Below are 14,560 nucleotides of genomic sequence, written 5' to 3'. Positions count from 1 at the left end.
TTATTTAATCCAACCCCTTCATTTTAAAACAAAGGAAGATGAGATCAGGAATATAAATGACTTGCCAATAGAACTAGGTATTCTGTGCTTAAATTCAGTGGTTTTTATACTGCATCATGCCAATTATTTTCATTCATTCTCTTACCAAAAAGGGGTAGTGTACTATAAGGTGTATAGAAAGGGCTGTCTGTCCTAAAGCACTTTTTCCATACCTTCAGACTTTAACAAAAAGAAATAGAAATAAAATTTCCTTCAATCACCTCAGTTTATCCCCATGTTGCTTTCAACCTTATGCAAATCAATTTTTAGGCCACCTTTAGTTTAAAGAATGCTAATCCCTGAGTAGGAACATAGGCAATAGGATCCAAGGGATGGGAATAAATAAGAAAATTAGTTTTTATAACTAGGGATACAAGATCCCAAATTCTAAAATCAGTCAAAAGCCCAAATGTCAATAATACCTGAGTTGTCCATTTCTCTAATTTAAGTTGGTTCCCTTATATAGCTATTTGCTTCTTTGGCCTATTGTAGCTAACGTTAGTTAAGTATTTTTCTGGGTCATCTGCCCCTTTTGGGCTATTTGTTCAGATATTCTTATCCCTGATTTTTTTGTTTGTTCTATAAACCCTTGGCTTCATATTCTCCTTCTATCCTGTATACAATCCCAGCAGAACCTGGACTAATGGCAGGCAACACAGGAGGTTGGTCCTTTTCTTCCAATATCTTTGTGTTTCCAAGGCTCATTGAAGTCTCTTAATCTTTTGTACATATTGCCCTTGTTCTTATTTATGGCCAAGATTGAATAGCATTTCTATGTGATCCTCCAAATATAGTAATTTTTAAAATATTTAAAACCTATGCCACTATAATATGGCTAAGAAGTAAAGTATGAAAAAATATATTACAATTAGGATTTCTTTGAGGTTTGACTTTACTAGAGTTTGATGACATGATAGTATAGTAACCCTAGGATTTTTCTCAATTAGATCTTTTTGGTGTGTTGGCTTAATTTTAATCACTATAGTGAATAGCTAATAAACTTGGAGGGTTTTTTTTCCCTTACAAGTTTGTAATTCATCTCAGAAACAAGTTAGCAGCTTAAAATATTTTCAACTTTTCATTTTGCACAGTAAGTCTAAAGATAACATGAAATATTAACAAATATATAAATAATTCATTCATTTTTCATGAGATGATCTTTAAAATGAGCTTAGATTTGATGATCTCCAAAGTCTCCTTCACCTTTAAGTCTTATGAGTCTGTGATCTTATTGGTCAAGCAGTTTTCACTGGATATTTTTCTAATCAATTCAGCAAGTATTTATTGATTATGTACTATGTTCAGAAAAAGAAGAGTTCTTTATTGATTAAAACTCTGTGAAGGAGATGAGACTAAAGCTTGATCTTGAAGAATGTGTGGAATTTAAAGAGGCAAACTGATAGTGGAAAAAGCATTCCAAATGGGAGAAATAGGAATAAGGAAGGCATTTTAACTGGAGTAATTAAAAAAAAAAAGTATGAATTAGGTCTAATTATTGAGAAACTTGAAAATCAGATAGGAATTTGAATATTCAATGTATGTAGTTAAGTATGGTTTTTATATGAGGAAATAAGAGGGCATGGTGTAATGGATAGAGTGCTATAGCTGGCATTAGGAAATCTACCTCCAACATTTCCTAGTTTCCTGACTAAGGGCTACCTGTTTAATCTAAATTTTTTTTTCATATAATACCTATAGTACCTAATTCAGAGAATTGTTGAGAGACGCAAATGAAATGATAGATGCATAAGACTTTGAAGCTCTAAGTAAACATCATCTGCTACGGTATAGGTAATGCAGACTACAAAAGAAGAAAGGATAGAAGAGAAGAATCAAACACAGGGAAGAATCAAACATGACTCACTCATGTTTTCAGACCTGATTAAATGGTGATATGTATTACAGATAAAAATGGGAAAATTAAGAAAGAATTATTTGAGATATAAATTAAGTTCTCTTTTAGATAAGTATTTTAGCTTTGTTCGAATGTTGTTTCTTCTCATCAATCACTTTTATAATATTTCCTTGGTATTTCTACTGTAAAGCTGTCTTTCAGTTGAAACAATGTATTATAAAAATATTTGGGGCATTTGCATATTTAAAACTATTTTGGTGGCTACTGTAGGGGTGTCCTATGTTGATCTACCTTATTATAAAAATTTTTTTTTCAATAGCAGACATTGCTGGAATGAAGATCTAATGTAACCATTTCCTTGAATTACTTTTATCAGCATTGTAAATGTTCCAATTTGGATAATATATTTTCTTCATTTTAATTAGTTTAGTTCATACATAATAAAATTTAGATGATAATCTAAAAATTCTTTAATCATCCTAATGAGTAAATATTTTTAAAACTTTACAATTTTATTTTATTTATTTATTTGTTTGTTTTTTTCTGAGGCTGGGGTTAAGTGACTTACCCAGGGTCACACAGCTAGAAAGTGTTAAGTGTCTGAGACCAGATTTGAACTCAGGTCCTCCTGAAGTCAGGGCTGGTGCTCTACCCACTGTGCCACCTAGCTGCCCCTACAATTTTATTTTAAATTTGAATGGTTTAAGAATTTTATATTAATCATCCCTTTATCATTGTGTGGGACCCTTGGGTTCTTTTAGCACTTTCATTGTTACCAAATATATATTCTTCTGTTATAATAATAATGGATTTGAGATAACATAGTTCTTTTTATCTGACTGCTATTTTCAAAATAGAGCTACATGTCAGTATTCTAAAGATGTTTAACAAATTTAATAAAGGCAACTCTATTTTACAAAATTGTTATGAAAGATATGTTGAAGTAAGTAGCTGAAAAGTTTGAATTCAGAGCTCCATCCTCACAATGAAAAGCTGTCCTTTTTCCCCAAAAATCAGTGTCCCTGAAAGATAGCTATCTTAGAGAGTTATTTATTTCAGTATTATGAGTTCTTAAGTTTCTAGTATTCAAAAATCTGTTTCCTTGCTCTTCCATTATAATGCTGTTTCAGAAGGAGCAAGAGAGGAGACTCTCGAGGAGGAAAAAAGTGTATCCTGGGATTCATAACCTCATCATAAGTTTAGAATTGGAAGGAACTTCAGGAGTCATCTAGTCTAACCTTCTTATTTTACATGGAGAAAATGGAATCTCAGGAAACTTATGAGATTTGTCCACATTAATAAAATTAACTTTAATTAATAAACATTAATAAGGTTAATAAAAGATCTAAGGTGAAATTTGAATTCAGGTCCTTTAAAACTTTTGATAAAGGGGATTTATTAACTGGGAATTCCTACATCAATGAAAATCAGAACTTGGGTTCCAAATTTTTATTTGAAAAAAAAAATGTAATGTTGCTTTCTTCGTTAATCAAGGTTGCAATTCTGAAAAAATTAAAATTTTGTAAAAGGTTGTAATGTTGGCAAGATTTACTTGATTTGGCTGATAATACAAATACTGGAATGATGGCGTTGTAAAGTAATCCAGGGAGATAGATCTACTAAGATAATTTTTTTCTTAAATTTTTGAGCAAGAGCTTTTCAACAACATAAGAACACTGGAAGGAAGATTAAAATCTCCAAGAGCAGTAGACAAGGGCATTGGTAATACTACTGTCAAAACTAGCCTTAATCAAATTTGCTCCATTGCCTTTGCTACTGCTGGTTACAGTTCACACACCTAGTCTAGTTGGAAGAAAGAGGAGTAAGAAAAAAAATGGAATGAAATATAGCAAAGCTGATCACATAACAAAAGACCCAGAGCCAGAAGCCTCAAGGAACAGTAATATAAAATGTGGCTTTTAGCAACCACTGTCATTTGAGCTTCATTTTTTATCAGAATAAGATTAAAATGACCTTCCCATCATGGCAGTTATGTGAAATTTTTATTGATCTTTTATTTTTCCAATTATATATAAAACAGTTTTTAGCATTATTATTATTTTGAATTACAAGTTCTCTTTCACTCTTTATTAAGAAAGCAAACAATTTGATAGAGTTTATACATGTGCAATCATGCAAAACATATCAGTATTAGTCATATTGTGAACACACATCTTCCCCCTTCCCCTGCCTCCATAAAAACACCAAGAAAAAAAAGAAAGTAAAAAGAGATATGTTCAACCTGCACTCAGGCTCTATCAGTTCTTTCCCTGAGGGTACACAGCATTTTTTTATATGATATTTCAGTTTTCTTTTTTTTTTTTTTATTTATAATATTATCCCTTGTATTCATCTTTCCAATTATCCCCCCTCTCCACTCCCTCCCCCCGATGACAGGTAATCCCATACATTTTACATGTGTTACAATATAACCTAGATACAATATATGTGTACACAGCATTTTTCATCATTCATCCTTCAGAATTGTCTTTTAAAAAATGGCTAAGTTATTCATCGTTGATTATCAAATAACATTGCTTTTATATGCAGTGTCCTTCTAGTTCTGCTCACTTCACTTTGCATCAATTTACATAAGATTTCAGGTTTTTCTAAGAGAATCCTGATCATCATTTCTTATAGCACAATAGTATTCCTTCACAACCACATACCACAACTTGTTCAGTCAATTCCCCAATTTCTAATTTTTGCCACCACAAAATGGCTGCCATAAATATTTTTGGGCAAATAAGTCCTTTTTCCGTTTTTTAAAAAAAGAATCTCTTTAGGATATAGAACTAGTAGTGGTATTATTAGGTCAAAGAGTACTTACAGTTGTGGGGCATAATTCCAAATTGTTCTCCAGAATAGTTGTATCAGTTCACAACTTAACCAACATCATATAAATGTTTTCTATTTTTCATGTCCTTTCACTTAAAACTCCTTTTAAAGTAATTTTGGAAAAGGGAGCAATCTGGGTTGGAGAGAAAAACGATGTATTTTATCTACCAATTAATGAACAAATCAAAGAAAATCTGATCTAGCAAATTTTTCACAGTAACTAAGAGATGAAATTTCTACAGAAATATATGGTTAAACATTACTAGAAACATTATAAGAAATATATTTATATATGTCAGTTTGGAGTCTCTTTCTTTCTTTTATTTACTTTTAATTTTAATTTTTACTGAGGCATTTGAGGATAAGTGACTTGCCCAAGATCATGTAGCTAGGAGGTTTCTCTTTCTTTCAGTACAGATCCAATACATAATGGGTTTCATAAATTTTCCATAGTAATATGTACACAGTCTGTGAGTACTAATATAACATTTAGGTTTTTTGACTTAAATTTTTTGTCTTTGTCTTTGTTTTTTTTTTGTCTTTTGCCTGTAATTCTTGCTACATGACCATCCTCCCTTTTCCCACCTTTTTTATGCTACTTCTTATTTGCAAGTATCACTAGTATTAAATTATTTACATATCTACCATTAACTCTACCATAGTTTATCTACCATAAACTCCTTTTTAATTCCATATAAAAATATTGACAGATAAAATAAAACTAGTAAGATTATAATCTAGTCTCCTTCTCAAAAAAATTCCTATTTATATGCCTACCACTGATTTTTCTTTTTAATCACATGTAAAAATACCAACAGATAAAATAAATGATCTAGTAAGACTATAATCTAGACTCTCCCCAAAAGAACAAAGAAGCAAAGGAAACAATAAAGAACAATCCCTGGAAATGCAAAATAACAGAGTGACTAAAACTAAATTTAGTCAATTAAAGATTGATGGATATAAAATTGAAGAATAAGCTCATTGAAATGAGTAGAACCAAGAGAACATTGTACACAGTAACAGCAATATTATATGATGATCAACAGTGATGGACTTGGCTCTTTTCAACAATGCAGTGATTCAAGGCAATTCCAATAGATTTGGGATGGAAAATGCCAATCACATCCAAAAAGATAGGAATATATTATGAAGCATAGCTTTTTCACTTTTTTTTTTCTTTAACCTGTACCTGATTGCTTTCTGTCTTGGGGAGGGGAGAGACAAGGAAGAAAGGGAGAAAAATTTGGAACACAGTTTTACAAAAATAAATTTTCAAAACTAGCTGTATATGTATTTGGAAAAATAAAATACTATTGAAAAATTATATTAAAAAAGAAAAGGCTCATGTAATAGAATTTAAAAGGCAACTAATGGAAATGCAAGACAGAATAGCAAATTTGGGAGAAAAAAAAATTGAGTCTTAGCTTAATTAGGATTCCAGGGTCATCAAAAAAGGGGAAAAAAAACCCACTAGATATTATATTTGAGAAACTAATTGGAAGCAATCTCCAAGGAAAGACAAGGATAGCCAGTATACCTCTGGTGAACTGGATTCTTAGGACTTTAGCATAGAGAGTTACAAAGTTCATATCTTCAAATTATAAAACAAAGATATTATTCTAGAAAGAAAATAAAAATTATCTGCCCAAAAAATCTATTAAAATCTCCTTATACTTCCTAAGAAACACACACACACACACACACACACACACACACACACACCAATGAAACTATACTATAACATATGGACCTACAAGACATGGAATTAAATCTAGAAATCTTATATTTTGTGAAATTGAGCATATTATTTAAAGACAAAAGATTGTCATTCAAAATCTAACAGGTCTAACATAAAGTCTAACAGGCATGATCGTTCCTTCCTTCTCCATGTGTTTTTCCCCATTCCTGATCACCTGTGGGAGGATAGCTTCCAAAGGACAACCAAGAAGAATGAGAAAGAATTAGAGGAGGATGATTATTTGGAGCTAGACAAAAAAGAAAGAAAGAAATTTTAGATATGTTTCTGAAAGCTTACAATCCAGAACTGGAACTATCTCAAAGACAGAACTCTGCTTTGTGACTGCTTCTTTTCTATTTCTGATTCTTTCATTGTCTTTGAAATGGAAAAGCAGCAAATGGAAAAAATAAGAAATAGCCATAGTAGCATCAAATAGTTCTAGGTCCTATCATGTTGATATGATGACTGAGGGATGCTGGAGGGCCTGACTTAAAATATAGCAGCTGTATCTTACTTTCCTTGATAGAGGAATTTTATCTTAGACAACTTATCTTAAACAAATTTTTAATAGTATAATGGAACAGAATAGTGATATAAATAATAGAACAAAATATATACAAAATGATTAATGTTTGATGTGCCTTTAGAATATTAAAAACTGGGGAAAGGATTCATTATTAGGATAAATGAAATGAAAATAAATGTGCTTCTTCAAATTTTCTTTTTTCTATTCCCAACCTGCTTGAAGTCCAAAGATCTCCAAGTGACTTCATTATTTCCTTCTCTTCATGCAGTATAAATCCTTCTACTTCCCTCTCTCCTCTAGCCCCCAACTCCCCCAAACAAGAAGTAGAATAATTTCAATACAAGAAAAAAATGTAAAATCAAGGGAAAAAAAAAACATGTAAAGAAAGAAAGGACAGATATAACAGATAACCTACATGTAAATTTTCTGAAGAATTCATAAAATATTCCCAAATGAATAAGTTTGAAAACAAAACTTATTCATTTGGGAATAGATATTTTTATGAAACATTTTTATTATGAAATAGAAAGTCATCAAATATGAATATGAATATTTCTCTATGTCTATAAAAGTCAGAAAATGGGCAATGTAATAAAACTAATCTATTATATACAGCTTGTTTTTTTATTATATGTTAAGTTTAATAAAGTAATAGCAACACTATCCTGCTTGTCTCTGCCTTCTTCTTGCTTACCTTCTCCTCTCTTTTATTTTTAAAGGTGTACTTCAGTATCAAATAGAACTTTCATTTCTTTTTAAAGGCTAATCTGGATTCAAAATTGAATTATTCAATTATTCTTTCTAATTTAACATCTGGACTTTCTAAACTGATACTCAATTTTTTTTTTCCTTTTTTAAACTTTTTTTTTTTTTTTTAATTAGGTAGTGCTGTTCCAAAAGGTGAATTTGTGGAATTTGAAGTTTCTGGCCCTCTGCAATATATGTGGTGGTACCATGTGGTGGGACTGATCTGGATAAGTGAGTTCATTCTAGCCTGTCAGCAGATGACTGTGGCAGGAGCTGTAGTAACTTATTATTTTACAAGGTGAGAACTTCAAATTGTCTGAAATTTCAGTTCATCAAAAATAATTAGAGACCCAGCTCTCTCAGTGATGTGACTTAAATACTTAATATTTCATAAGGTTTAACAAAATAATTTGTTATTTTACTAATTTGTTTAACAAAATAATTTCTTTATGCCTATATGCTTTTTGCTTTGGAGAAAAGTCAACAAAAATAATGGGAGATTAAGATTTTTCTTTTTTGAAAATAGGATTTGTGAAGTATTGAAATTCTATAGGAGTGTTGGCTCCAGTCTAAGACTAGAATTTTGTTCAGTTCAGGGCTCAGGGTCAAATCCAAGATTACCTAGCTTCCCATTATAATGATTTGCCTAGACACATGTTTATGTTTTTTATTTATGTGTTCTGAATGGTAAAGCTTGACTAGTACATGGCTTCAAAGCACAATGATCTTTAATATTCTTCTTTTATATTGAAACCAGCAAGCTCCATGAAAATTTTCAATAAAATTACTTATGAGTTGAGTTATTGATATTTTTGTAATAAATAAAAAATTTAGATTACCTCACCAATGTTGACATTTTTTTCTACCTTGTCATTTTTTTAGTGTTAGTAAGCTGAATAAAAATGCCCTCTAAACTCTAGAATTTGAATAAATTTATTTCAGCGCCTTTTATGCTTTGACATCTAATATTTTTATTCTTTGAGATTAAATTGTTCTTTTTAGTATTGTCTTTGTTGTGCCTTTTAATAGGGATAAAAGGAATCTGCCATATACTCCCATTTTGGGGTCAGTGAACCGGCTCATCCGCTACCACCTTGGTACTGTGGCAAAGGGAGCTTTCATTATTACATTAGTGAAAATCCCACGAATGATCCTCATGTACATTCATAACCAACTTAGAGGAAAGGTAAGAAGTGAACTTCTGCATTCCATGATAATATTTGTAGAACCTTGAATTTTTTGTTGTTGTTGGTGGTGGTGGTGGTGGTCAGTCATTTCAGTGATATCCATCTCTTATCTCTTTTTGACCCCACTTGGGGTTTTCTTGGCACTAGAGTGATTTGCCATTTCCCTCTCCAGCTCATTTTATAGGTGAGAAAACTGAGGCAAGCAAGGTAAATGACTTGTCCAGAATTACACAGCTGATAAGTGTCTTAGGCCAGATTTGAACTCAGGGAGATGAGCCTTCCTGACTTCAGGTGCCATATTATGCCACCCAACTACCCTCCTGCATCTTTATTTAAGTAGGTGTAATTACCTCATTGAGAGAAAATAGACTTATGAATAAAATTCTAGGCTTGGAGTTAGGAAAACTTGGTTTCAAGTCTTGGCTACATTTAGCTTTGTGATTGGGAAACAACTCATTTAACTTCTGACATTGTTATGTGCTTTAGGCAGTTTCATAGGATTTTTCACTATGTGTGACACTGATTACAACCTGCTTTGGTAAACAGAGTTCAGTGCCAGAGTGCTCTACACTAAAGAAATCAAAACTTCTTTGTATATATATTAAATTCCATCACTGAGTTTTAGTATTGTTTAATACTATTTTTAAGGAAATAAGGAGAAATCAATAACTATTAGACTCAGTCAGCCAAAAATACCTAGTAAAGAATTCCCCTATATGATGAGAATTGTTCAGAAAGCTGGAAAGTTTGGCAGAAATTGCTGAGAACAACATCTCATCCCATACCACATCTCAAACCATACACCCACTTGTCCTCTGGACTTCTTGATAGGATCATCCCTATCCTTCCACACACCCAGGTATGTCACCGTGATTTCATCCTTACCTCTTCACTGTCATTGACTTTTTATATTCAGTTATTTATCAGTTTGTATCATTTCTGCACAGCACCTCTTGAATCCAATCCTTCTCTGTGTATACCCAGCCAGCACCCTAAAGCCCTCTTCATCTCTTCCATGAACTGTTACAAGAGTTTCCTAATTGGTCTCCTTTTCTTTAATTCTCTTCCCATTCTTCACACAATTGTTAAAGTGATTTTCCTAAAACACACATCTGACCATGTCACTCCCTTCCATTTTATCCATTCAGCAAACTATAATTCCTTTGTGTCTCCCCATGGCTAGTATCAAAATTAAACTTCTTTGTTTAATATTTAAAGCTTGCCACAACTTGAAGCCTTCCTATATTTCCTTGGGGTGGGGAGGGAGGGGGCCAAAGAGCAAGGGGAGATTGGCCTGGTATGGCTTTCCTCATCCACTCCACAATCCACATAGACTGCCCACTTTCTGCTACTTTCAAGTAATATTCCATCTCCCATACCCATTTCTTTATATTGACTCTCTTTCCTTCCTGGAATTCTCTCCCTCTTCCCTTCAGTTTCTTAGAATCTGCAGCTTGCAGGGTAGCTAGGCAATACAGTGAATAGAACACTGGCCCTGGAATCAGGAGGACTTGAATTCAAATTTAGCCTCAGACACTTGACACTTACTAGCTGTGTGATTCTGAACAAATCACTTAATCCCGATTGCCTCACAGAAACAAAGCAAAACAATCTCAGATTGCTTCAAATCTTAGCTTAAGAACTTCCTTCTGACAAATAGGCTTTTCTCCTTACCCTCATTGCTAATTTCATTCTAAAGTTACTTTATATCTACTACGTATATGGCTTGTATATACAAAGTATACTTTGTACATGTATATACCTGTATTACATGTAGTCTTCACCATTAGATTATAAACTACTTAGAGCATGGACTGTTTTTGTTATTTCTTTGTATCTATAGTGCCTGACATACCTGGCACATAAACTCTTAATAAATGCTTGTAGGTTGATTGATTGACATAAAACAATAAGCTCAGAATGGATATGTAAAATATAATATAAATATAAAAAGAATAGCACAAAATTGAGTAGCTTTCATACTGATGATTAGGAGAGAATTTGTTTGTTTTTTAAGTTGTTTAAACTAGTTTCTGTGATTTTTATTTTCTTTTAACAAAGTTATTGATACATTTATTTTTCTGTAAGAAAGAAGGAAGGAAGGAAATGAACATTTATTAAGTACATCCACCATGTGCTGTACATTGTACTAAGCACTTTATAGATATTTAATTTGATCCTCTGGAAGGTAGATATAATAGTATCTACTATTATACTATTATATGCCTACTTTACAATTGAAAGTAACTATAACAATCCGAGGTTAAATGACTTGATCAGGGTCATATATCTATTAAGTATCTGAGGTCAAATTTGAATTCAGATCTTTCTGACTCCAGAACAGTGCTCTATTCTCTGTACCACCCAGCTCCTTTTATTTCCAAAAATATCTCTCCTCTCTCCTCAGTTCAATAAGCAATCCCTTTCTTGTGGCAAAGAATCTGAAAACAAAAAATCTGAAAACAAAGCTAACCAATACATAAATAGAGTCTGACTATACAATCTTCTCAAGTTTGCAAAGAAGGGAGGTGGTGTTTTTTCCATCTCTTCTCTTAGGCCAAACAATCATCGTAATTACCTAGAATTCAGTTTCTTTTAAAAAAAAATTACTAATATTATTATTTTAATTATGTATATTTTCTCCTATTTCTATTTACTTACTCAGAATCACTTTATATAAGTTCTCATGATTCTTGAATTCTTCATATCAGTTGTTTCTTACTATTCTATTCTATTCAAACATTCCCAAAGGTTCAGCATCTATTTTATTTCTAGCTTTTTGCTACCAAAAAATCCTATGCTATTATGAATGAATATTGTCATATAAAGGACCTTTTAAAATATACACATACACACACACATATGCATGCATATACTACTTGGGGAAGAATTCTTAACTAAACAAAATAGAGGCTATTCTCAAAAATAACATAGATATTCATGATGATCTGAAATTGAAAAACCTTTGCCTGAACAAAATCAGTACAAGTAAAATGAGAAGAGAATGCAATAATTGGAAGGAAATCTTTTTATAAAAAAATCTCTTACAAGGGTCTTTTACCCAAGAATTTTAGATAATTAATACAAATATATAGACCAAATATATATTCCACAAGTAGTCAAAGATATGAATAAATAGTTCTCAAAAAGGATGGCAGACTATTAACTAGAAAGAATGCTCCAAATCACCACTAATAAGAGAAATACAAATCACTCTAAGATTTTGATCTCATAATCAGTAATTTGGCAGAATTGACAAAAGATTGAAGTCTGTTAAAAGGACATTATAAAGAAAAACACACTAAAAATACATTGTTGGTGGAGGTATGAATTGGTCCAAGCATTCTGGGACAAAAGTAATTTGGAATTATGCAATAAAGTACCTGAATTATCCCTGTGCTTTGATGTAGTAATCCTACTACTAGTAATATATCCCCTAGAGATCAAAAATATAAAGAAAGGGCATGTGTGTCAGATTATTAATAGAAATCTTATTGTGATATCAAATAACTAGAAACAAAATAGATTCTTATCATTTGGAGTTGTACTATTCCGTACTATACCATAAGAAATGAATATGAATTTAGAAAAGCATGATAGTCATATAAAATAAATGCTCTAAATCACAGTTGATTAGAGAAATGAACTCTGAGGTACCACCTTACCTATCAGATTGACTAATATGACAGAAAAGGAAAATAACAAATGTTGAAGGGATGTGAGAAAATTGGGATAATAATGCAGTGTTAGTGAACCTGTGAACTGTTCCAACCATTCTGAAGAATAAATTGGAACTATCAAACTGTGCATACCCCTTAACCAAGATTTCAAAAGGAAGGGAGGCGGGAAGGAGCTATTTCTACAAAAATATTTATAGCAGCTCTTTTTGTGGTAGTAAAGAACAAAATTGAAGAGATGCCTAAAACTGGGGAATGGCTAAACAAGTTGTGATATATGATCGTGATGGAATGTTATTGTACTACAAAAAATGATGAACAGGATGCTCTCAGAAAAACTTAGGAAGACTTATATGAACTGATACAAAGTGAAGTGAGCAGACCAGAAGAACATTGTACATAATAACAATAGAATTGTTTGATGATCAGCTGTAAATGAAGCTGTTCTCAACAATACAAAAATCCATGACATCTGAAGGACTTGTGGTGAAAAATGCTATCTGTCTCAAGAGAAAGACCTGATGGAATGTAAAATATACTTTTTTTTTAAAATTTCTATTTTTCTTGGGATTTTTTGTCTTTGTTTTCTTTTACATGGTTAATATATGGAAATATGTTTTGCATGACTGCATATCTATAATGTATATCAAATTTCTTACCTTCTTAATGAAAGGATATGGTAGGGAGAGAATTTGGAACTGACAATTGTAAAGAGAAAAAGAAAATAAGATTAACAATTGTTTTTATGCACAGTAGAAGGTTAATTTGGCAGAGGAGAGAGTAAAAATAGGGAATTGAAATGACTGTAATGTAAAGATAAAGCATATTGTAAAGTATAGTCTGCATATTTTTCCCCATAAAATTCCTTATGATTAATTTTGGTCCTTCAGTTTTTTAAATATAGTTGCTTTTTTTCCCTTTCTAGGAAAATGCCTGCGCTCGATGTATGCTGAAATCTTGCATCTGTTGCCTCTGGTGTCTTGAAAAGTGCCTAAATTATTTAAATCAGGTAATACTATGTATACACACCATCTAACACTGAAAAGAATCATGATTTCTCCTCCTCCAAGACAAAATAATTAGTTTAATTCATTGGAAGGTTTTTTTTTCCTTATTGCATTGTATTGGTTAACATGTTTATGTATTTTAGTCAAATCCTTATGTTAAAGTTAATATATATTTTGTTCCTTCTGAGATTTAATATTGCAATAGTCTCTATTTATAATGCATGAATAAAAAATCATTAGGGTTCAACTTTCAGGAAAGTCATTTAGAAATGAATGTAATCATGTCTTCATAAATTAAAACAAATATGTCCAATAATTAAGTACTGATTAATAATATACCTATAACTCTCAAGCCTTGTTATATTTGTTTGAAACAATGCATAGAAAGTAAAATTTATTTTTGAAGTGTATTTTTTAAATGTTTTAGGGTTTATACAAAATACTATCTTCCAGACCAAAAAAAAAGTCTCTTTATTTTGTTTAGAAATACTCCCCCACCCCCAAAAAACTTGAATTTTTGTTCTCTGCTTTTGAAGTTTCATATTTTATCAATTATGACAAAGACCATCTTCATGATGTGATTTTCACTTGTTTCTCTTAATCACAATCTGTTCCTCTCAGGATTTAAGAATATTCATTTAAGGCAACTCTCTTCATTATTACTAATTCCACTTACTTAACTACTCCATGAACCCAAGAGCTCTTGGTTTTCTAAGACTCTACTCTTACTGGTCATATTTCTTTTAGTTATATAGGTGATTTTTTTAAATTAATTGATGGAGCAATTAGTTAGTATAGTAATTAGAGCACTATTGCTGCATTCAAGATACGCAAGTTCAAATTAGGTTTTATATACTTGACTCTAGGGATGTGACTTTGGATAAGTCATTTAATCCTGACTGCCAAACCAAAAGTTAAAAAAACAGTTAACTGAAGAACCATC

General features: G+C 31.7%; 1 protein-coding gene across 3 annotated transcripts in view; it reads left to right on the top strand.

The window, feature by feature from the left end:
* The window catches only part of SLC44A1 (solute carrier family 44 member 1), a 192,667-nt gene that overhangs the window by 135,718 nt on the left and 42,389 nt on the right, over positions 1-14,560 (top strand). For all 3 annotated transcript variants that reach the window (XM_074280049.1, XM_074280050.1, XM_074280048.1), the window contains exons 10-12: positions 7,882-8,044; positions 8,776-8,932; positions 13,536-13,619. In XM_074280049.1, coding sequence (XP_074136150.1) covers positions 7,882-8,044; positions 8,776-8,932; positions 13,536-13,619 — 404 coding nt within the window. The remainder of the gene's footprint in view (positions 1-7,881; positions 8,045-8,775; positions 8,933-13,535; positions 13,620-14,560) is intronic.

Source organism: Sminthopsis crassicaudata, chromosome 1 (assembly GCF_048593235.1).
Source record: "Sminthopsis crassicaudata isolate SCR6 chromosome 1, ASM4859323v1, whole genome shotgun sequence".
In the NCBI taxonomy this organism is placed as follows: Eukaryota; Metazoa; Chordata; class Mammalia; order Dasyuromorphia; family Dasyuridae; genus Sminthopsis; species Sminthopsis crassicaudata.
Note: the sequence above shows the minus strand (reverse complement) of the source record. Positions and strands in the feature narration are given on the sequence as shown.